This window comes from Odocoileus virginianus, chromosome 32, assembly GCF_023699985.2.
Source record: "Odocoileus virginianus isolate 20LAN1187 ecotype Illinois chromosome 32, Ovbor_1.2, whole genome shotgun sequence".
NCBI lineage: Eukaryota > Metazoa > Chordata > Mammalia > Artiodactyla > Cervidae > Odocoileus > Odocoileus virginianus.
This window is the reverse complement of record NC_069705.1, coordinates 39,877,248-39,902,100: the sequence shown is the minus strand read 5'-3', so window position 1 is coordinate 39,902,100 and position 24,853 is coordinate 39,877,248. Positions and strand designations below refer to the sequence as shown.

Below are 24,853 nucleotides of genomic sequence, written 5' to 3'. Positions count from 1 at the left end.
GTTGTGAAGGCTTACCGAAAGAATTCACACTTTTTTTTTTTTTTAAGCATAAAAGTGTAGGCTTGATTTTGGTTTGGAGGGAACTGAAAGCTCTCACTGATTTTAACTCAAAAACCATCAAGAAGTCTGTCAGCCTCTGTTTCTCTGTATCAGTGCTTTTCATAGATGCACTCTTTATTAACCACAACGGGGATGCTGTATCTTGGGAAAAGTATTGACTCTCGTTCTAAATACAGTGAATACCCATCACTAATTTGTTCATTCTTTCCCTCCCCTTCCAGGGACTCACAGGCATCTATTAAAGATAAAATAAATTCACACCAAAAAATAGAAATCTAAAATTAAATATTTAATTAGAACTCTGATTTGCTTTAAAGATAGGTGGCATTGCACAGGCTATATTACACTCTCTGTATAATTTTTTTTGACAAAAAAAGATAACTGTTCATTTTAACAGGTCACTTTAATATTAATACATGTGTAATAGGATCGGAACTGAACGTCAGCTAGAGATGGTACATTGTACATTATTGGGAAAATTACAGTTTTGTATTGTAAAAACATTTATTTTTTTAACAATTTACCTACATTAATCAAAAAATTACAGCATATTTAATAATTTTACAAATTCTTCATAAAAAATATATCTCTGTACAAAAAGGTCGTTTGCACCTACTTCATGTCAGCAGCATGTGGCGAGGTGGCGAGACGGGTGGCTGATGGCGATGGTTTCCTGATCGTAATGCCAGCGTTCTTTCCCCTTTTTTATAATAGCTTTTTTTTTTTTTTGTGGTTGTTTACAAAATATTTTACAGAAGAAAAAAATTATTGCAGCTAGCCTGAAGAAAGGCAAGATGTGTGGGACAAGCAGCAGTTTGAACAGCTTTGAAGCACAGGACCTGTCCGGGGCTCCCGCCCTCCTCGGGCTCTGGCTGCTCCCGGAAACAATCCTGCAGCCGGACCAGAGGGCGCACGTGCCGACAGCTTGGACCAAACCTCCAGCACCTCGCGGGAATCTGATCAACACTGCACACAGCCTGGGGAGAAACTGGGCAGGACTCTCGCACAGGAATTTCATGGGGCACTTCTTTTTAACAACATGCTCCAAACGGGCACCTGAGGACACTCTGAGTGTGCACACAAAGGAGAATCACGTCTGATCTGATATGTGGTTTCTTGTATGTAGGTATGTCCTGTCGTGTCAGGGTTTCGTAACGTCATTGACCAGCAAGCAGGTCAGGGATGTGGAGAGAGACACTGATTCAGACTCTGAAGTCAGCATTTTGCACCTAGTTTGAATGACTCAAACCGCATATGTACACGCTATTATATTTATCTATATGTATGTATATATATACACCTCATATGTATAGTAACCCTGTTCTCCCCTGCACACGAAGACGCGACAGCTTCCTCCTGTCTTCTCTTTACTTCAGCTCCCTGGGTGTGCGAGGAGCCTGCCTCTGACCCACCTCGTCTGGCCTAAGGAGAAGAAGCCGTAAGGACTCCAGGCTGCAAAGCCTGCTTGGTCCCATTGCCAGGTTGGCCAGGGCGAACCCTGGAGCTCCATGCTGCGGGTGGGAGAGGCCGGGAGAGGCGGGGCCACAGAGCTTGGCCACGCCTCCCGACAGCTGTGCCCTTCAAACAGGCAGCAGACAGTGAGTGCCCCATGGTGGGGAGCCACTGAAAGGTTCAAATGGAAACTTTTGAAAGAATGAGCTATTATCCTGACATTTGTGTTTTTCATTGTTCACTTTTCAAGCCCTGCATCGAAACATGTAACAAACACATACATCAGTCTTAAAGCTACATGTGAACATGTCCTCAAGAACCAAGTCTCTACCGATGCTGCCAAGGATGGACAAAGGGGACTTCTCAGTAAGTGGAATGCATACTTAAAACTCAGATAATAACATACGCCTTGCCTTTTCAAAGCAAAAAAAGGTTTTTTTAAAATCAAACAACTGTAAGTAAAAATAAACACGATCTCTGAGTTTATTATGTAAACATCCTCACGGCCGCATTTTCTGCTTTCTGTCTGGGTTTTTACTGCCTGGGGAGTCATACCTACTTTATTTATACTGTGATTCATAATTTACCTGTAAAGACAAAAAATCACCAAGGTTTTCTTTCCATCTGGGATTATATAGCATAGAACAGAAGAAATCTATAATAGTAATATCTGTGTCATCAGGAAAGAAGAGTGGGTGTGACTTTTCCTTGCCTCTAAAGGAACACTTACTATTTTGATCATCCCGAAACTTTTCCACTGCGTCCCAGGAACACACAGTCCTTTAACAGAAAATGAGAGGGATGGCAGCGAAAGAGAGAAATCACAGCAGAGGATGGACAGGAAGACTGTGGTGAACCCAAACCCACAGGCAGGTCAGGAGCGACCTAAAATAAATTACTATTCACATCTGTACACGGCACTTGGAAAGTGCTGCAGACCTCCTGCTATGAAGTAGTGGAATATCTACGATCATGGGATGGGGACAAGACTAAAGAAAGGATGTGGGAAATAAAAGGCCTCTGTTCTTTCTCAATGAATTCAACACAGCTGTGAAGCTAAAAGAAAGCAGTAATAAAATAAATCTCTTCGATATTATTTTTCGTTTTAAAACCTGTGCCATATCTGGGGATTTTTTTTTCTTTTTTCTCACACGCTAACTAAACTGAAGCTGGAATGCTTAGCTTGACAGTATGGCAGGATGCTTATATACAATGGATAGTGTGTAGAAACCCCATGTAAATAGTTTATTTTTTATCAGAATCTTAGTCATTCATAACACACTAGTGCAAAAAATTGTGCATCAAAAATTCTGCGAGAGAACAGCTGACTGGGAAATTTGCAGATGGCCCTGGGGTGGCCCCGAGGTGAGCTGCGGGGCCCTCGAAGCTTGCCGGTCTCGGGGAGGACGGCGCAAAGCGTCTGCAGGTGTGTGCGGCTGCCAGAAGGGTGTCTTCTTCAGGAGGGCTTTTTTTTTTCTTTTTCCAGATTATTCATGGGGATTAAAAACAAAACAAAACAATGAACCCATACGGCGGTGCTACCACGTGTGGCCCAGAGGCGTCGGCCGAGGCTGCGCTGAGAGGCAGCTGGGCCACAGCAGGCGGGCAGGGCTGCAGGGCGAGGCCGCGCACCCCGGGGCCGCGCCCTCCTCCGCGCCCGGGCCGCAGCAGGGCGGCGGCGGGTCCGCTCCCGGGATGAGGCCCGCCTGAGGCCCGCGTCCCCCACGTGGCCGGGAGGGGCCGGGCCGGAGGGGAGGGTTTGTGGCACCTGTGGTCCCTGCTGTCCGTCGTCAGAGGTATGGCTATGAGGCGGCCGCCCGCGGGCTACACCACGGTGCACACCGTGTTCAGAGTCGTGTCAAAGCGCACGGCCTTGGCCTCGGTGGGCTTTAAGTTCGTGTCGTACATGGGGTTCTCAAAGGAGGCCTGCCCGTTGCTGTTCTCGTGGCCGGCGTAGCCGTTGTACTGGACCTTGGGTCTCGTCCTGGGGCGGGAGACAAGAGCGGGGACAGGCCGTCAGGACCGCAGGGCCAGGGCTTGGGGAGAGACGCAGCGTCTGTAAACCGACGGCGGGGCGACAGTACCTGTGTTTGTAGAGGTAAAATGCAAACCCTGATAAGATGAGCGCGAAGAACGGAACTAGAATGGCAGCCGCCACGGAGCCACTGCTGGTGCCGTGGTACTGACCGGAGGAGTCCTGGTCGGAGCTCACGGGGTCTGGAAAAGAAGGGAGCGTTAAGCTGCAGTCAGCGTCCTCTTGCTCACACAGAGACAGAGCTACAATGGGCTTTATAAACAAAGGCAGACTCTACAAGAAGCAGAAAGTGTTCCCATTCCATTGCGAAGCAGCTGACACTTTTTTCAAAGATATTAACATCCATCTGAAGGACTAACACACAAAAGGCTGGTGGTTCCTCACTGACCGTCAACACTGAGAGTGCCGTGTTCCCAGTGTGAGAACTGCAAAGGGGCTGTGGTCATACTGACTTTTGCTCATGGCTGTAGATACTCACATTTGTGTAAAGTCTAACTGAGCATCTACAGGCTGTACCTGTCTATAGATGTGGGTGGCATGTGCTGTTTGCTCCTGCCCCAGGACAAGTCACTGAAATTACACAAGAAGTCCAGGTCTCTACAGAAGTGGAATCACCTTCATGTCTGACTCTTTGTGACCCCACGGACTGTAGCCCACCAGGCTCCTCTATCCATGGAATTCTACAGACCAGAATACTGGAGTGGGTGAAAATGAAAAGAAAGTGAAGTCGCTCAGTCATGTCTGACTCTGGGATTTTCCAGGCAACAGTACTGGAGTGGGTTGCTGTTTCCTTCTCCAGGGGATCTTCCCGACCCAGGAATCGAACCCAGGTTTCCTGCATTGCAGGCAGACGCTTTACCCTCTGAGCCACCAGGGAAGCCCAGCTGTTCCCTTCTCCAGGGAAGCTTCCCAAATCAGGAATTGAACCCAGGTCTCTCACACTGCAGATGGATTCTTTGCCATCTGAGCCACCACAGAGACCCATCACATGTGAATATCTTGGTGCAATCTACCTTTATTGGCATAGATTCTAAAATTCATTATGAGTTTAGAAATCATCAAAGAATGCATGTAAATGTTATAAAGCAAGTTTCTATAAAGTAAGTTCAGTCCATTAGAAGGGAAGTGAAAGTGAAAGTGAAGTTGCTCAGTCGTGTCCGACTCTTTGTGACCCTGTGGACTGTGGCCCACCAGGCTCCTCCGTCCATGGGATTTCCCAGGCAAGAATACTGGAGTGGGTTGCCATTTCCTTCTCCAGGGGATCTTCCCGACCCAAGGATCGATCCCAGGTCTCCCGCATTGCAGGCAGACAAAGGCAGATGCAGGCAGATGCTTTAACCTCTGAGCCACCAGGGAAGCCCCATTAGAAGGGAAGGCAAGTATAAATATCTCAGACACCAGGCAGGCGACATGATCATTAACTTGTGTATCTCCAAAGTGGAGAGTTCTGCACAGCACTGCTGCTGCTGCTGCTAAGTCTCATCAGTCCTGTCCTGTCTGATTCTGTGCGACCCCATAGACAGCAGCCCACCAGGCTCCCCCGTCTCTGGGATTCTCCAGGCAAGAATACTGGAGTGGGTTGCCATTTCCTCCTCCAATGCATGAAAGTGAAAAGTGAAAGTGAAGTTGCTCAGTCGTTCCGACTCAGAGCGACCCCATGGACCGCAGCCCACCAGGCTCATCCATCCGTGGGATTTTCCAGGCAAGAGCACTGGAGTGGGGTGCCATTGCCTTCTCCTGCACAGCACTGAGGAAGAAGCAAACACTACAAGTTCAGATCAGAGAACATTTATCAAGGGATTATTGCCAAATAAGTTTATTCTTGAGGAATTTACTTATAAAACACAATTTTGAAATGTATTTGACTTAACTGCATGGAATCACTCAATGCAAGTGTGTAGTTAATTATGGCTGGGGTCATCTGAATATAGCAGAACTGTAAAATGAAGCTGACCTCATTTCAAAGTCTATTTCCAGAATTTATGGGATGTTTCCTGTTCCTTTTTTTTTTTTTTACAAAACACAAATACAAAGAAGTAATCAAATATTTAAAATAATTAAATAGCCTTTTAAAGAACTTTTCATAAAAACTTAAAAATAATATTAATTGTCATCTCCTTCAGTAGATGTGCTTCTCAAGGTGGCACTAGTGGTAAAGAATCCTCCTGCCAATGCGGGAGATGCAGTTTCGATCCCTGGATCAGGAAGATTCCCTGGAAGAGGGTATAACAACCCACGCCAGTATTCTTGCCTGGAGAATTCCATGGACGGAGGAACCTGGTGGGCTATACAGTCCATGTGGTCGCAAAGAGTTGGGCTTGACTGAGCGACCGAACACACACACACACACCTTCAGTAGATGCAAGATTATGCTACTCCCTATCTGGAGAATCCCAGGGACAGAGGAACCTGGTGGGCTACACAGTCCATGGGGTCACAAAGAGTTGGACTTGACTGAGTGACTGAGCACACACACACACCTTCAGTAGATGCAAGATTATGCTACTCCCTACCTGGAGAATCCCAGGGACAAAAGAACCTGGTGGGCTATACAGTCCCTGGGGTCGCAAAGAGTTGGGAGTTGACTGAGCAACTGAACACACACACACACCTTCAGTAGATGCAGGATTATGCTACTCCCTACCACCTCCAGTTCTTATGTAAACATATTTTATCCTGGATGTTGGCACCTTGTAAATCAACCATACCTTTTTGCGATCCTCCTGTATCAGCATGTATGATTCAGATTTAATTTTTCATTTTCTGGTGCATTCACCAGCTGCCATGCACAGGGGATGCCAGATACTTGTTCTCCTGAATCTCAGCACCCAGGTGATGGGCTTGTGAGCAGAGCCAACAGAGTGCTCCCTCGCTGGGAGCGGGGTCAGCATGAGTGATGCAGAGACCCGGGGCTGCGGTGCGGCCGGAGCCCTGGGCACGGCATCAGGAGCTTCCTGGGGTGGTGGTGGTTCCAGCCGCAGCAGGGGAGGCCTGTCCAGTCTGGAGGCCGGGTGCAGCAGTGACCCCAGCCACCCTGTCCAGCAGGGAGAAGCCAGTGCTGCTCAAAGGGCCCAGCTTCAGAGATTTGTTGTGAGAATGAAATGGCAGGACATGTCAGCTACTTAGAACCTTAGCTGCACAGTTTCCCCAGGACCCACATTTACTAGAAAATTGGTTGCATGACGCCTGGGTAGTTGTCTGGCCAGCTTTCCTCTTAAATCCCCAGTTCCTACAGTAGAACCTCGAACATAGCAGTTGCTCAGTACATATTTGAAAAATGAAAAAATGGTGCTGTCTTTGTAGTGTTTCAGTATCTGCTGGTTTCCATTAAGTTACCGTGGCTCATTCTCCAGGTGTTTATAATTCTGTGCATCTCTGCTCATCCTGATAAATTTGTAGTCTGCTTAAATTAAACAAAGCCACTTTCTGTTATCTGTGAGCAAGACTATATATTTTTGGCCATAACAGATCTCAGACTTCCAATTAATAAAATCCTGGATAATGGACCTGCCACAGGAGACCTCACATCATGACAAAGGGCAACATGAAAGGTCTTTTTGAATTAAACTCCTGACTTGACTCTGAAATTATTATGCTGTCTGGAGCTCCTAGTTAATTTCAGTTATTTACCCGTGTTTTAATAATTTAAAGGGTAATACATGTACATGATATTAATTAAAGTGGCATAAGCAGATATAGAAATAAATATGAAGATGATGGACATAAAGGGTCATGCCTTGCCCTTTGCACTAGTGTTCCTCTTTATGATGAACAAGGTCTTTGGTTTTGCTTTTGTTTGTGCTTAAGCGTCTTTCATATAATGTACTAGTATAGTGTGTGTGTGTGTGTGTGTGTGTGTGTGTGTATATATAAAATAAATACAAATATATATATATTTGTATAAGACCTGGCTGCACCAGGTCTTAGTTGCGGCATGCAGGATCTAGCTCCCTGATGAGGAATGGAACGAGGGCCCCCAGCATTGGGTGGGCGGTGTCTTAACCGCTGGGCCACCAGGAAAGTCCGCAGTGTACTATTAATATTTATGACTGTTTCTTTGTCCTTACTTTCGTAAAATACAGGGATACTATTTACATTTTTAAAAATTTGCGTTTTTAAACTTAACCATATATTTGTGAAGTTCTTCCATCTGCACTTGTGAATGTAATTGTTTTCAGGTGTGCAGTATTCTATTAATTGGCTAAACCAGAATTTATTTAGGCAGTTTGCTGCTGAAGAACATTTGGGTCATTTTTGTCTTTCTCTGTGATGCCACCATGAAATCCTCTTTCTACAGAGATGCATCAGCAGGAGGCTGAATATACAGGATAGATTCTAAGAAGTGGAAGCACTGCCTAACAGAGTGTGTACCTTGTAGCGTTGCTCAGTCTTACCTAGTCTCTCTCCAAAGTGGCGTCCTGATTTCCTCCCAACCCATCTCAGCAGAGACCTGCACACTGTGTCCCAACTCCCACCGCCCACGCCCCCCACCTCCGTCCTTGCCTCTCGCTGCCCCCCATTATTACCACTGCTGCTGCCCTAGGACATCAGACGCAGTGTGCAGCTATTTTCTCAGTTGTGCTTCTTAAGAATGAAGAAGGTGAGTGTCTTTTCACGTTATAGGCTGGAGCACTACTGAAAGAAATGCACATACTATAGAATTCACCCTTTTAATTTCAGGGTTTTCTTTTTTACTAGTAAAAATGTGGGGTTTGATGCTGCAGTGATCGCCACAACCTATGTGAGAACACTGCTGTTGCCCCTAAAATTGAACAGGGCCCCTCAGCAGTCCCTCCTCCTCCTCCTTCTGCCAGGCTGCAGCTTTTGGCAACCACTGCTGTACTCTCTGTCTGTATAGATTCAGCCACTCTGGATACTGCATATAAATACAAGAACTCAGTATGTGTTTTTTGGTGAGTGGCTTCTTGTATTTCTCATGACCTTTTTAAGATAACATCCACTGTGTGCATGCGCCACATGCTGTTGATCTGTTCACTGCTGATGGACACTTGGATTGTTTCCACATTTGGACAATTGGGAATAATGCTGGTATAAACATTCATGTATGGATTTATGTGTGAAAGTGTGTTTCCTAGTTCTCTTGTAATATGTGTTGGAGTGGAAATGCTGAACACTGTGGTAGCCCCATGTTTCAGCTACCCGATGAACGACTGCCAGGCAGTTTTCCACAGCAACCGCGCCATCGTCACGTTCACATCAGCACGGTATGAGCCGTGCTCATATGAATTATGGTATGAATTATGGTATGAAATATGGTATGAATTAGGAAATCCCTGCACATCTTGCCTCCACTTGTTTCTTGTTGTTATGGTCTGAGCCACCCAAGTGGGTGTGAGGTGGCTTTGATTTGTGTTTCCCTAATGATTAATGATGTTGAACATCTTTTCATTTGCTTGTTGGTCATTTTTATCTCTTTGGAGAAATGTGTATTCAAACTGGTTGCCAGTGTTTTAATTAGGCTGTTTGCCTGCTAAAGGTGTATTTGAGGAGACCTTATGAATAGCTGAGAAAAGAAGAGAAACTAAAGGCAAAGGAGAAAAGGAAAGATATACCTATTTGAATACAGAGTTCCAAAGAATAGCACAGAGAGATGAGAAAGCCTTCCTAAATGAACAGTGCAAAGAAATAGAGGAAAACAATAGAATGAGAAAGACTTGAGATCTCTTCAAGAAAGTTAGAGATACCAAGGGAACACTTCATGCAAAGATGGGCACAATAAAGGACAGAAATGGTATGGACCTAACAAAAGCAGAAGATATTAAGAAGAGGTGGCAAGAATACACAGAAGAACTATACAAAAAAGATCTCTATGACCCAGATAACCACAATAATATGATCACTCACCTGGAGCCAGACATCCTAGAATGAGAAGTCAAGTCAGCCTTAGGGAATATCACTATGAACAAAGCTAGTGGAGGTGATGGAATTCCAGTTGAGCTATTTCAAATCCTAAAAGATGATGCTGTGGAAGTGTTGCACTCAATATGCCAGCAAATTTGGAAAACTCAGCAGTGGCCACAGGACTGGAAAAAGTCATATTTCATTCCAATCACAAAGAAAGGCAATGCCAAAGAATGTTCAAACTACTGCACAAATGCACTCATCTCACGTGCTAGCAAAGTAATACTCAAAATTCTCCAAGTCAGGCTTCAACAGTATGTGAACCATGAAATTTCAGATGTTGAATCTGGATTTAGAAAAGGCAGAGGAACCAGAGATCAAATTGCCAACATCCATTGGATCATTGAAAAAGCAAGAGAGTGCAGAAAAACATATACTTCTGCTTTATTGACTACGCCAAAGCCTTTGACTGTGTAGATCACAACAAACTGTGGAAAATGAATACCAGACCATCTGATCTGCCTCCTGAGAAATCTGTATGCAGGTCAAGAAGCAACAGTTAGAACTGGACATGGAACAACAGACTGGTTCCAAATTGGGAAAGGAGTACATCAAGGCTATATTTTGTCACCCTGCTTATTTAACTTATATGCAGACTACATCATGCGAAATGCCAGGATGGATGAAGCACAAGCTGGAATCAAGATTGCTGGGGGAAACATCAATAACCTCAGATATGCAGATGACACCACCCTTATGGCAGAAACTGAAGAACTAAAGAGCTTCTTGATAAAAGTAAAAGAGGAGTGTGAAAAGTTGGCTTAAAACCCAACATTCAGAAAACTAAGATCATGGCATCCGATCCCATCATGGCAAGTAGATGGGGAAACAATGGAAACAGTGAGAGACTTTATTTTGGGGGGACTCCAAAATCTGCAGATGATCACTGCATCTATGAAATTCAAAGACGTTTGCTCCTTGGAAGAAAAGCTATGACCAACCTAGACAGCATATTAAAAAGCAGAGACATTACTTCACCAACAAAGGTCCATCTAGTCAAAGCTATGATTTTTCCAGTAGTCATGTATGGATGTGAGAGTTGGACTATAAAGAAAGCTGAGCCCTGAAGAATTGATGCTTTTGAACTGTGGTGTTGGAGAAGACTCTTGAGAGTCCCTTGGACTGCAAGGAGATCCAACCAGTCCATCCTAAAGGAAATCAGTCCTGAATATTCATTGGAAGGACTGATGCTCAAGCTGAAACTCCAATACTTTGGCCACCTGATGTGAAAAACTAATTAGAAAAGACACCGATGATGGGAAAAATTGAAAGCAGGAGGAGAAGGGGATGACAGAGGATGAGATAGTTGGATGGTACCACCGACTCGATGGACATGAGTTTGAGTAAACTCCGGGAGTTGGTGATGGACAGGGAAGCCTGGTGTGCTGCAGTCCATGGGTTCGCAAAGAGTCAGACTACAACTAAGCGACTGAACTGAACTGAAACGTGTACTCTTTAGCCATAGGGTTTATATATTCTGGATACAAGTTCCTGAGTAAATACATGGCTTGTACTCTCTCACATTCTGTAGCAGGGGGGCTTAGGTTTTCTTAATTATTTTCATTTGGTTGACTGTTCTGCATCTTAGTTTTAGCATGCAGTATCTAGTTCCTGACCAGGCATCAAACCTGGGCCCCCATTGGAGGATGGAGTGTTAGCCTCTGGACCACTAGGGAGGTCCTGGGGGCTTTGATTTTAACGGGGAAACCAATTTATTTTTGTTCCACACACAATTTTTGCATTAGAGTTGCCTTTCAAACTAACTTGCTTTAGTATCCATTTAAAGATAATCACATTTTTTTCAATTTATCTACTGACTAGAGACAATTAAGAGGTTGTTTATTTTTATCCATAAAAATAAAGTGTAGCCATAACTCCAAAATGAATGGCTGCTGTTGAAGCATTACTTACACATAGACTTTTCCTCATTAGTTGAATGGGAGACTTGCTTGTGATTCAAATTATTTTGTGAGCCAAATTGTTTTTCCTGACAATAAGCTCATCATCACATGAGAAGATCACTTGTTAAAGCAAGCTGTTCTTTTGTTAGATTAAAAAGAAATGGGGCAAAAAAAAAAAAAAAAAGAAATGGGGCAGTGCAAAAAATTTCTCAACAACAAAGTGATGATTCTGGTCAGGCTGACTAGATCAGTAAACTCTGCCATCCACAGAGTATTGTGCACAGCTCGCTGGGGTGTCCTTAGACAGAATTACTAGAGCGTGTGCCTTGGAGAAAGGAGGGCAGATAACCACAGGGTTTGGCTCAGAGCAAGAGAAAACTTCACCATCATTAGTGCCGGCCTATTTTCATTATCTCAAAATAATGTGACCCCATTGAAAGCATCATCTCAGCCATGGCTGACATTGTAATTTAAGCTCTTCTATGTAAAAGTTCTTAATTTGGAAAGGTGGGTTTGGAGTATTTTATAATTATCTCTTTTGGTCAAGTTTTTTTTTTTTTAAGCATGATATTATACAGTTTGATATATATTTCCTTTGGAATCCCTCAGGATATTGATAAAGGTTTTATGAAATGAGTACATCAGTGACAACCATCACTAAATACTACACTCCTGTTCCTCTGAAAGACTGCTTGGCATCAAATCCTACACAGGGGACTCCTCTGTGTACAATTAATACATTAGGAGCATTCTGTAAGTGAAGTAGAAAGTAGCTGATACTATTCAGGAGAAACATGGCACTCATCTCATTATAAAAATTGCACCTTCTCATCTGTGTTGGTAGCAGCATGAGAAAAGATATGTGCGAGAAGAGCTTTGGCACAAAGCAGACCCTCATACTGACTCTCAATCTTCCCAGCAACCGGGAACTGACTCTCCACTGAGATTTCAGATGACGAAACAGGCTTGAGAATGTTGTAATTCCTCCTGGATCACAAAACTAGCAAGTGGATGAGGTAAGCTTCACATTTAGTGTTTTTTTTCCATACATTTTTCTTGTCTAATTACTAAGATATACATCAAGTACTTGAGAAAGACACAAAGAAGGCAGGCAGGCAGGCATATTTATCCCTTCTGTCTATCTAGAGCAAACTTCTTTCTCATGTATATAAGTCATGAACACCTTTCCACGTCAATATGTAATCTTTGTTCTCTAATGACATATATTGAATTAAACAGTCTTATATTTAATGTAACACATTGCATAAGATTGATGTAAGAAGCAATTCATTTATGATATATGTGTCAGATATTCAAGTTATTTCTAATTTCAACTATTAAGAATAGTTCTATTTTGCATATAGGGTTATTGTTACCATCTTTCTAAATTCCATACATATGCATTAGTATACTGCATTGGTCTTTATCTTTCTGGCTTACTTCACTCTGTATAATGGGCTCCAGTTTCATCCATCTCATTAGAACTGATTCAAATGAATTTTTTTTAATGGCTGAGTAATATTCCATGGTGTATATGTACCACAGCTTCCTTATCCATTTGTCTGCTGATGGGCATCTAGGTTGCTTACATGTCTTGGCTATTATAAAAACCACTACAATATTGTAAAGTAATTAGCCTCCAACTTATAAAAATAAATGGAAGACCCAGGGGAATCAGGTGGAGAGGGAGGTGAGAGGGGGAATCAGGATGGGGAATACATGTAAATCCAAGGCTGATTCATGTCAATGTATGATAAAAACCACTAAAATATTGTAAAGTAATTAGCCTCCAACTAATAAAAATAAATGAAAAAAATAAATAGGAAAAAAAATAAATAAATGTAACTGAAAAAAAAAAAAAGAATAGTTCTGCTGTACACATACCCGATATGCAAAAAATCATCTTCACACTTGTCTGATTAAAAATCTTAGCAATAGAATTTTTTATGAAAGATTATTGTTAAATTATACACATCTACTGACACACGCACCAAAAATGAACACCCAAGTGTCTTTTTCTAGTCCACACCAAATCTGACATTCTCATAGCTGAAAATGATCTATCTTTGTTACATAATACATATTTTTCAAGTTAATATCTTTTCATAGTTTATTGGCCATTTTTAATTACTCTTTCTTAATGATATTCTTAGGGCAATATAGTTTGCTTATTCTTTGAATTTCCACTTTGCTTTCTTCCCATATTTCAAAGTATTTCTTTGTATATTAAAGATATTAATTCTGTGTCTGGCATATTTATTGCATTTATGCCAGCTGATATTTTCTGTTTTGCTTGACAATGAAGAAGATTTTTTCATCCAGCTGTAAAATACATGTCTCTCCTGTTATTTTTGTTTCCGTTTCTTTCCAGTCACATTTTCTGTCGCATTCAGCTCAGTCACCTGCAGACCAACCTGATATTTGATTTGAAAAATCATGTAAGTACAGCATACCTTGCCTTTCCAGCTTGAATTTCCCAAAGTCTTTTCCGTGTACGTCACCTTGGAAAGTAAACCCTCCTCTTTCAAGTCCAGATGATACCTGATACACGAGAAAAGGAAGGAAACAACAAGAATTAACCGTGACCTCTTCTTTATCATAATATAAATATTACTTCTCCTATTTAGACATTAATGTTTAATTCTTTTAAACATTTGTCATTCCTTTTGAGATTCCCATTTACAGTTAAAATTGAGAAATAAAGATATGAACTTTCAACTAACAAACTGTCTCATTTTGATCTCCAAAACTGTAGTAAAATGTACACCTTATTTATATGTTAAGTATCCTTTGTAAGGGGGGCACACATATAAATTACCTCAGAGCCTGCATTATGTAAAACTTACTGTGTCACGGCTACTGTCTCCTGTGTATCATGCGAAGCCCTTTACACTCACGTTTGATGATGAATTGGTGCAGAAGCAATGAGTTAACTTGCAAAACACTATGAAGGGGCATCGGGACTCTCTCAGCACGTGCAGGGTGGTTACTGTGGCTTTGGGGAAAGTCTGGCCCCAGTGTTAGAGTTGGGTGTGGTCTGCATCTAAGCTCTTCTCTCTGGCCAGTTTCTTTCTGGTCTCAGAGATGGCTTTCTGCCCTCAGATGATGAAGGGGTGTCGCTGCTGCAAGGACAGGGCGAGGGCCCTGAGTTTCCAAGGTGCAGACAGGACCCAGGGCATCTTGGAAGGAATCTCCATTGGTGTCCCCAACTCTGCACAGACATGACAATTATAAAACCCTCCAGGAAGTACTCACATAACCATCCAGTCCCCAGTTGTCATTCTCAAAGTTGCTGACGAAAATATCCACTGGACCTTTTATCTGAAAAGCTTTCAGAAGTAAGTGGGCCTCCTCCTTCTTGTAAACACCTAGGAAAAGATCATGGGTTATTTTTTAAATTATTATTATTTTTTTTTCATTTATTTTTATTAGTTGGAGGCTAATTACTTTACAATACTGTAGTGGTTTTTGTTCAAAACCACAATGAGGTACCATTACATGCCAGTCAGGATGGCTGCTACCCAAAAGTCTACAAGTAATAAATGCTGGAGAGGGTGTGGAGAAAAGGGAACCCTCTTACACTGTTGGTGGGGATACAAACTAGTACAGCCACTATTGAGAACAGTGTGGAGATTCCTTAAAAAACTGGAAATAGAACTGCCTATGAGCCAGCAATCCTATTTCTGGTCATACACACCAAGGAAACCATATCTGAAAGAGACATATGCACCTCAATGTTCATCACAGCACTGTTTATAATTGCCAGGACATAGAAGCAACCTAGATGCGCATCAGCAAATGGATCATGGGTTATTCTTACATTGCAGAAATGCTTATGGTCAAGAAGATAGGCACTCGGCCTATTTATATGGAATATTATATAGAGAGGAGAGTGTTTTCAATAACAACGGTTAGTATTTTTATTTTTAAAGTTTGGCTGCAGTCCTCCTTTTTTCCTAAAAATCACTTCTTATTGAAGTCATTGTCTGTCTCGAGTTAGTATTGTCTACTTCATGCAGTCCAACATCTTAATGCGGTCCAACATCTTAATGCCACAGGAGGAAAAAAATTTATATACATTCACTTATATTAAGTTTTTTAAATTCATCATTTTTATTCCATTTGTACTCACTTCTGAGGACAGGGGTCTGTATTATAGAGGGGATTAAACTACTGTGTATGAAATAAACAAGCTAGAAGGATATATTGTATAGCACAGGTAATGTACCAGATATTTTACAATAACTTTAAATGGAGAATAATCTATAAAAATATTGAATCACTAAGGAAATGATGTCTTGATAAAAACAGCTATGCTGAACGGACATGCGGAGAGTTTGTACAAAATTCTTACAAAATTTCAGTGTGGGAAAATGTAAATATTTCTAAATCAATTTAAAAAAAAGAGAAACTATTAAAAAAGCCCCAAATATAGCTACTTATGTAGATGAACTATGCTCATTAAAATGAAATAAATGGCTTGGTGGACAAAGGTTCTCTGAATGACTGCTGAATGGTTTTGTCCAGGGGGTCAGGGTGTGTAGTGGGGGTATGGGGGGATGTGTTTGCAGCTATGGCTAGTTCCCTACCCAGAGGAGGAACCAAATGGGTAAGTAAACAAAGAAACAAACAGATACTAAATAATAATAACCCAAACGCCTTCTGTGCAGAGACAGGTTCAAGGGAAGGTCACACTGTTTCAGGAACTCCAGCAGTTAATTCCCAGTTTCTCTCATTAGAGAAACAGACCTCTAAAAACACTGCAGGAAGACTGTTCACTGGCCAGTCACACAAGAGGAATGGAACCCACGGACAAGAAGGACCCATGGATGGGGAGTTCCAGCCCAGGACCTCGGCTGCTGTCCATCGCCACCATCAGCAGCTTTGTGTTCTTGGCATGCAGGTTAACCTCTAAAGCTCTGAACTCCACTCCCACAAACTCTTAGTAGAGATATGATATGTGTACTCAGGAGAGTTTTATGGTGATTAAATTCATCACCCACAGGACACCAGGTCCTGGCTGGCTTTCCAGGAGCATGACCTGCGCTTCCTCCTGTATGGTCCTTCGCAGTCAGACTGTACACGGTGGGTGGACTTCTGTCTAGCCACTGGGACTCAGTCTGAACAACTCTTGATCCAAACTTTTCTCCAGATCCAAACCTAACTGTATCAAAGTCACGCTGGAGAACATTTCCTTTGGTTAAAAAGTCCAAACTCCATGAAGAAAAATATTATCCAAAGGACCTGGGTGAGCCTAAGAAATCTAAATATTTTCCAAAGTCTCAGTTATTCTCAGTTTATTCTGATCCAGGACTAGATTTGAGCACCCGGTCTATCTCATTTATACATTCACAGGGTCAAGGTGCAAAGCAATATTGGGGACCCTAGATCATGAATTCATAAATAAGTACCTGTTAAAAATCTGTGAGTATGGATTATTTATCTTTTCTTAAATCCAGACTGTGTGTACTGTTTTTAGGTGTTTTCCCAGGGCTTCCCTGGTGGCTCAGATGGTAAAGAATCTGCCTGCAATGCAGGAGATCTAGGTTTGATCCCTGAGTTGGGAAGATGCCCTGGAGGAAGGGCACGGCAACCCACTCCAGTATTCTGGCCTGAAGAATCCCCGTGGACAGAGGAGCCTGGCAGGCCAAGGTCCATGGGGTCACAGAGTCGGACACAACTGAGTGACCAAGCACACACAGCAACAGCCAGGGAAGCAGGGAAGTGAGGCGTGAGGGGCGGGAGGGGTCCTGAGCGGCTCTCATCCTTTGTGGAGGCGAACCACGTGTCTGTCTAGTCCTCAGGGACGTGTGGGTGCCCCTCGGGGCCCTTATGTTCAGAACCAGGGCTGGGACTTGTGGACAGCTCAGTCTGAACCCTTTGGAAGTTAGTCTGCAAAAAAGGATACATTGTTATAAGTGAGATAATTTGGAGAAAAAAAAAAAAAGGTAGTAGATGCAGTCTCAAGGTGATTCTGTGTCCTGTGGGTTGATGCTCTCAACCACAGCTCTAATCAACCAGTGATTAGAACCAGTGATTCTAATCACTGAGATTCTGACTGCAGAGCTCAAATCCTGCTCCTGCCCTGTCACTTAGGAAGGCTGCTTAGTTTTCCTGGGTATCTCTTTTTTTTAAACCAGTTAAAAAAATAAAAAGTGTTTAATAATAATACTTAACTCACAAGATTGATGCAAGAAGGAAATGAACTATATATATATATATATCTTAAAAGTATCTCTTGCTTCAAAATAAACCAGAGTTGGTTCTTTTCTTTTTAATTGTTTTTTTTAAACTAAGACACATCAATAAAAGCTCAACAGGAGCAAACAAGTTTTAAAGAATAACAGCAAGTGCATATCAAAACTGTGAATTTTGAAGATGTGGCTATCTAGGCATATATCTTACATCTTTGATGTAACATGATCTGTGTGTAATCTGGAACAGATTAATTTGCTTTTCTGTACTGGTTTTGTAACCTTAAGTGAGGAGATAGATCCGTCTGCCCCTGTCCCTGAGATGACCTAGTGAGAGGCTGCGGGTGCAAAGGCCTGGTGACATCAGCCACACTTGGCCCGTGTTGGTGCCCCCTCAGCCAGAAGACTGGTGGAAGGTCTGGTGATTGAGCTCCCTGGGTGCCTACCTGTCAACTTCAGCTCCCCCTGGGAGGCTTCAGTGAACGTCGCATTCACTTTGCTGCTAGTTGCGTTGAACCAGTCAACAGTTAGGGTCGCAGGCTGTCTTTTCCCTAAATATTCGTAATATCCCTTCCACACTGAATGGATGAAAAACACATCTGAAGGAACTGTGGGGGGAAGAACAAACAAATGTTAGCACTCACAGAACAATTACACTTAGATGTTTTAATACACAGAAGGCATAGCATTGCTCATTAAGACGGCACAACAGTGACGATGATGATGACAGAGACCTGTCTCGGTGTCTCCTTACAGCAGGTTCATAAGGGTCAGGTGAGCCAGGCCAGGAGCAGGCAGCTTACTGTGATGTGCAGACAGTCATCTGTCACTGGGCTGGATGCCAGCACACCTGTGTTACCAGATCTGCCAGGGCCAGCGTGTGCAGTGAACTGGGACTGCGGACACTAGGTAAGGTCTCGTCAGTCAGGCTGACCCGGAAATCCGTACTGCTGTGTCACTGACCATCCGAGTCCGTTTGCTGTGGGAAGACTTAGGAGGCTCAGAGGAACTGACATCTGCCAGGGCTCTTCTGCCCTCGGAAAGCCTGCATTTCACAGCACCGCTCTGACTGCAAAGACCCGGTTTATGGAAACAAAGATGCTTTATTTCCCAAGATCTTTCTTTTGTGAGTAAAGACAATCTCTCATCTGGCTCTTCTGCTCTACTCCAATCCCCCAATAAGAAATAGTCCAGAATTGGTAAGGAAGCTAGACTAAATGATGTCAAAAGCAAAAGGCAAACTGTCTTCTTAAAATATTATAATTCATCTGGGCCAAGAATTCTTACAAAGATTATTGAGCTATTCTCTCTTTCCACTGGTTACAAAAAAATTAAAACTTTTCACATTTCTGCTAATAAGTATAAAATTCTGCTATTTTTACAATATTGCTATAACATTTTATGGGGAATTTACTGATGTAAATTCACAACAGTGAATCCACTAAATTTCTCTCTGCTCTGTCTCATGATATGTGTAAAATGTTTAGTTGGACGAGATCCACCGTGAGTGGGGCTGGTCAGAAGGCACTTTTGGATTTCCCAGGTATAAAGAAAGGTGCTTGCCTCCCTGAGTGTGTTTCAGCAAACGCACTTATGGCCACAGTGTGAGGAGGACGGAGCACGGGGTCCCTGGTTCTCTTTTCTTTTCAGCTCCACTGGACGTTTGCCTGACTCCCCAGACAGGCTGACCCAGTAAGACGTCTCCCGACAAGAGAACAGTGTCAGCACTTGCGAGGGCTTTGATGGACCCAGCTTCCTAATAGTAATAATTTTAAAACTCAAGTTTGAAGCGGAGACTTGACACGGCCTCTGACACAGCTGCTGATTGCTCAGGACACTGAGCAGGCCCGTCGTCAGCAGCATCACCAAGGCCCACTTTTCATCAGCAAGCCCGAGATGCCCTGTCTTCCTTTTCTAAAATAAATAGCCCTTTAAACAGTATCCAGATCGCTTTCCCTAGTCAGAAGGGACACACCCAGTGGAAGCTGTGAATGCCGAGGTCCGAGGTCCTCTCGTTGGCAGGTCAGGTGGGCCAGCCGGGCTGGTCAGCAGGAGAAGCAGCAGGTCAGCGGGGCAGCTCGACCGTGCTCAGCTGCGACCACTGGGGACATGGGGGATCCTTTTGGGCCCTTGTCCTCTGACCTGTTGCTGGTGGTTTGCAGTGTAATGTAACCACCACAGTGGAGGTGCTAGACTGTGTGCCTATACAAAGAGGCCCGTTTCTTCAGCGCTTCCCTTCAGAGAGGATGGGGTACACTACTGAGGTAGAGTCTGCAGCGCTATAGCTGACTCATACTGATGTTTGGTAGAAACCAATGCAATATTGTAAAGCAATTATCCTTCAATTAAAAATAAATAAATTTTAAAAAGAGCCTGCAGACTTTTCACTGCCCACAAAACCAGTAAACACAACAGAACAAACACCACCACCACCACCCATGTGTTTTCTTCCATTGAAGTAGATGTTGTCTGGGTAGAACACTGATTTCTGTGTTTGATTTTCAAATAACATTTACATAGAATAGTACAGAAAAAAAATTTAAGGTAGGTCTCATACTTCGTGATGTACAATGCATGAATTCCTTTAACCATGTTGGAACTTTTTGCCTCATCTAAGAATTAAATGCAAAACCCAGCAACTGTGACTGAACTTACAGCATTTCATATAACCTCTCCACATTTGATCCTGGAACAGAGTTTATGTCTAAGAAACCAGTGTGAAAACCTGAATACAGAAAACACCAGAAAATGCAACTTACCTAAGTGTTTTCTGTTGTATTTTTTTTAAAGCTTGACTTACATTATAATTTGGGGACACACTATATTGTTTAAATATTCTCTAAATTCATAACAGGTACAACAGGCCAGGTGATTTGGAGTAATGAGCATCTTCATTAGGAAATAAACCTGCACCTTTCCCGTTTGCTATGGCATGCATTAAGCAAGGTATCACACACAACAGAAAGCGAGAATTAGTGTATCAGAGGCAGAGGATGGAGATACTTGGGGAAGGATGTACCCCACAGTTGAACTGCTAGAATGCACAGCTGTCATGATGTGTTACTTACTATAGCATCCTCGTGTGGAGGAGGCACACAACCCTCTTTATAAGGCTCTCTGTTATACCACATTCTGGCTTAATATCTCATGTCCACTTGTGCCTACAAAGTGCCCAAGGTACCTTTTCGTAAAACAGTATGGGGCAATGACAGAGGTTTTCCTTTTAAGTAAAGTATTGCTATTCCATTAACAAACCATGGTTATGAGAGAAACAGGAACCTGTGTGGGCTTGGTGTTTTAAATAACTGAAACTTTAATTTGTTCATGGACTAAAGGAATCAGAAATTTGTTTCTTTGGCTACACAAAGTATAGTAGAGAACAGATCATCTTATTTAAATCTGTAACTGTTCTGGTATACAAACCTGGAGTTTTAGTAACTGTTTCATTAACTTCTCTCACTCCTTTACCTACAAGTAAAAAGACAAATTATCACTTTCAAAAGACATTTATTTTTGAATAAATTTGAAAAAATGTCAAACCGAAGCAATGTTTGTTTCTCCAGATTTCTTGAATGCACAAAGTAGTAATATCTTAAACATCTCCACTTTAAACCCATATATGCACGGTGTAACGTCCTTTGCTTTTGTGGGAAAACTGAGTTTCTTAGTGGAAATCAATTTGGATCTGACTTGTGCATTCACTGTGCTACAACAGAGAGCCTTGTAAAGGAGGGTGTTTATACCCTTTCTCACTCTTCTTTGGGACCTCCTGCCCCCAAGGGAAAAGTAATTTATGAAATTACTTTGTAAAGAGTTACAATCATCTCAATTTTCCAAGTCCCCACCCTGACTAATGAACTCACCAGTTAGCAGTAAACATCCAAATACTTCCCCTGCAAAATGTTTAATTTAGTCTATCAACTTAACTCATAATCTCTTTGATTTCATAGTTTTGTATCAAACTACAAATTACCACTTTTTTGTAAAGTATGTATTGGTCTATTTCAGTGAGAGAGGGGAAAGGGAAACATAACTGACTTAATTCCTAATGTGAATTTGACTGAAGATTTATGAAGGAATTCTGACAGAAAGTTGTTTCTGGGGAATTTTGGCAGAAAATAGGGGGATTCCAAGGAAATCCCAAATCCTGAGGGGCAGCAGCAAGTTTCTGAGCGATTGCTGAGAGGCAGAAGGGGTTTCCAGGGGATTCCTGAGGGGCAGAAGGGGGTTTCTGGGGGATTCCCCATCAGCACATGGTGGTATCTGGGGGTTTCCCCACCAGAGAGAGGGTTTTTTGGGGGGAAACCTGAGGAGCAGAAGACAGTTTCTGGAGGAATCCTGAGGGCAGAAGGGGGTTTTCTGGGAATTTTCCACCAACAGAATGTGGTTTCCTGGGGGATTCCCCACCAGCAGAGGATGGTTTCTGGGGATTGCCCGCCAATAGAAGGGAGTTTTCGGGGGGATTCCCCACAGGCAGATGATTTCCAGGGGATTTCCCAGCAGCAGAAGGTAATGTCCTGAGTATTCCCCACTGACAGAAGGGGGTTTCCAGGGAATCCTGAGGACAGAAGGTAGTTTCCAGGGGGATTCTGAGGGGTAGAAGAGTGTTCTGGGTGGGGGAATCCTGAGGGCAGAAAGTGGTTTCCAGGGAATTCACCACCAGCGGAAGGTGGTTTCTGGGGGATTCCTCACTGACAGAGGTGGTTCCCAGGGAAATCCTGAGAGCAGAAGGGCATTTCTGGTGGAATCTTGAGGGTAGGTGGTGGTTTCTGGTGGAATTCTGAGGGCAAAAAGAGGTTTCTGGGGGATTTCTGAGGGCAGAAGGCGGGTTCTGGGGGATTCTTCACAGCAGAAGGTCGCTTCTGGTGGAATGCTGAGGGCAGAAAGGGGTTTCCAGGGGATTCCTGAGAGGTAGAAGGTGGTTTCCAGGGGAATCCTGAGGGCAGAATGTAGTTTCCAGGGGAATCCTGAGGGCAGAATGTAGTTTCCAGGGGAATCCTGAGGGCAGAATGTGGTTTCTAGGGAAATCCTGAGGGCAGGAAGTTGCCCCAGGGAATCCTGTGAGCAGAAGGGGGTTCTGGGGGAATATTGAGGGCAGAAGGGGGTTCTGGGGGAATCCTGAGGGCTGAAGGGGATTTCCAGTGGAATCATGAGGGCACAAAGGGGTTTTAGGGGATCCTGAGGGCAGACAGGGGTTTCTGGTAAAATCTTGAGGGCACAATGTGGTGTCCAGGGGAATCCTGTGTGCAGAAGGGGGTTCTAGTGGAATCCTGAGGACAGAATGTGGTTTCCAGGGGAATCCTGAGGAGTAGTATGGGGTTTCCAGGGCAATCTTGAGGGCAGAAGGGGGTTTCTAGGGGAATTATGAGGGCAGAAGGGGGTTTTGGTTGAATCCTGAGGGCTGAAGGGGGTTCTGAGGTGGAATCCTGAGGGCAGAGGGGGTTTCTAGGGGAATTCTGAGGGCAGAAGGGGATTCTGTTGGAATCCTGAATGCTGAAGGGGGTTCTGTTGGAATCCTGAGGGCTGAAGGGGGTTTCCAGGGGAATTCTGAGGGCAGAATTGGGTTCTGGTGGAATCCTGAGGGCAGAAGGCGGTTCTGGTGGAATCCTGAGGGCAGAAGGGGGTTCCGGTGGAATCCTGAGGGCTGAAGGGGGTTCTGGGGTGGAATCCTCAGGCTTGAAGGGGTTTCTAGGGGATTCTAAAGGCAGAAGTCATTTCTGGTGGAATCCTGAGGGCTGAAGGGGGTTCTGTTGGAATCCTGAGGGCAGAAGGGGTATCTAGGGGAATCCTGAGGGCAGAAGGGGGTTTCGGGTGGAAAGCTAAGGGCTCTAGGGGGTTCTGGGGTGGAATCCTGAGGGCAGAATGTGGTTTCCAGGGGGAATCCTGAGGGGTAGTATGGGGTTTCCAGGGTTGTCCTGAGGGCAGATGGGGATTTCTGGTGGAGTTCTGAGGGCAGAAAGGGGTTCTGGTGGAATCCTGAGAGCAGAATGCGGTTTCCAGGGGAATCGTGTGGGCAGACGTGGGTTCTGGTGGAATCCTGAGGGCAGAAGGGGGTTTCTCATGGAATCCTGAGGGCTGAAGGGGGTTCTGGGGTGGAATACTGAGGCTTGAAGGGGTTTCTAGGGGAATTCTGAGGGCAGAAGGCATTTCTGGGGGAATCCTGAGGCTTGACGGGGGTTCTGGTGTTGGAATCCTGAGGGCAGAAGTGGCTTTCTGGTGGAATCCTGAGGGCAGAAGTGGATTTCTGGTGGAATCCTGAGGGCAGAAGAGTTTTTCCAGGGGAATCCTGAGGGCAGAAGAGGATTTCTTAAGGAATCCTGAGGGCCGAAGGGGTTTCCGGAGGAATCCTGAGGGCAGAAAGGGGCTTCCGGGGGAATCCTGACTGCAGAAGGGGATTTCTTGTGGTATCATGAGGACAGAAGGGGCTTCTGGTGGGATCCTGAGGGAGAATTTGCTTTCCAGAGAAATCCTGACGGGCAGTAGCGGGCTTCTGGGGGAATCCTGAGGGCAGAAGGGTGTTTCTGGGGTGAAATTCTGAGGGCAGAATGTGGTTTCCAGGGGAATCCTGAGGGGTAGTATGGGGTTTCCAGGGCTATCCTGACAGCAGAAGAGATTTCTGGTGGAATCCTGAGGGCAGAAGGGGGTTCTGGGCTGGAATCCTAAGGGCAGAAATGGGTTTCTGGTGGAATTCTGAAGGCAGAAGGGGTTTTCTGGTGGACTTCTGAGGGCAGAAGGGGGTTTCTAGAGGGGATCCTGAGGGGCAGAAGGGGGTTTCCTGGGGAATCCTGACTCACAGATAGAGAATTCTTTCTTTCAGAATTGAAACAGGCTCCAAGAAGCTACCACTAAAGGCATGGGCTGTATCACATTCTGTCATGTCTGTTTCTGTTGCTTTGCCATCACGTCCAAGTGTGGTTTGGTGAGGAAACTGAAGGTGTGCTGCTGTCAGCTCTGACTAGGTATTACTTTTATATGTAAATACACAACTTTATGAGTCATTAGTATATCATTCTGGTGTTAATTGTTTTTGTAAGTTTAAAAACCGGAACCAATGTTAAGGACGCATAAACTTATATTCTACCACTAAATAGCTGTGGTCTGAAAAATAACAGACCTATGCTATATATTCACTAACACTGGTGGTCTTTGCCCATTTTCATTAAAAAATATATTTTCCAAAGACATACTGTATTTTATTTTCCTTTTAACTCAGTGTGTTTCTCTTTGACTTAAAATGTGATTTGCAAGTAATGAGACCTGCACCTCTCCTTAGCTTGTGCTGCCTCTGC

At 43.7% G+C, this 24,853-nt stretch overlaps 1 protein-coding gene across 1 annotated transcript in view; it reads right to left on the bottom strand.

Annotated features, from left to right (window-relative positions):
* Nucleotides 1-328: 328 nt before the first annotated feature.
* The window catches only part of CSMD1 (CUB and Sushi multiple domains 1), a 1,985,846-nt gene continuing 1,961,321 nt past the window's right edge, over nt 329-24,853 (bottom strand). The window contains exons 58-63 of the mRNA XM_070460176.1: nt 20,988-21,032; nt 18,011-18,172; nt 14,626-14,738; nt 13,824-13,911; nt 3,597-3,729; nt 329-3,496 (exon numbers count right to left, since the gene is read on the bottom strand). Coding sequence (XP_070316277.1) covers nt 3,337-3,496; nt 3,597-3,729; nt 13,824-13,911; nt 14,626-14,738; nt 18,011-18,172; nt 20,988-21,032 — 701 coding nt within the window. The 3' untranslated portion in view covers nt 329-3,336. The remainder of the gene's footprint in view (nt 3,497-3,596; nt 3,730-13,823; nt 13,912-14,625; nt 14,739-18,010; nt 18,173-20,987; nt 21,033-24,853) is intronic.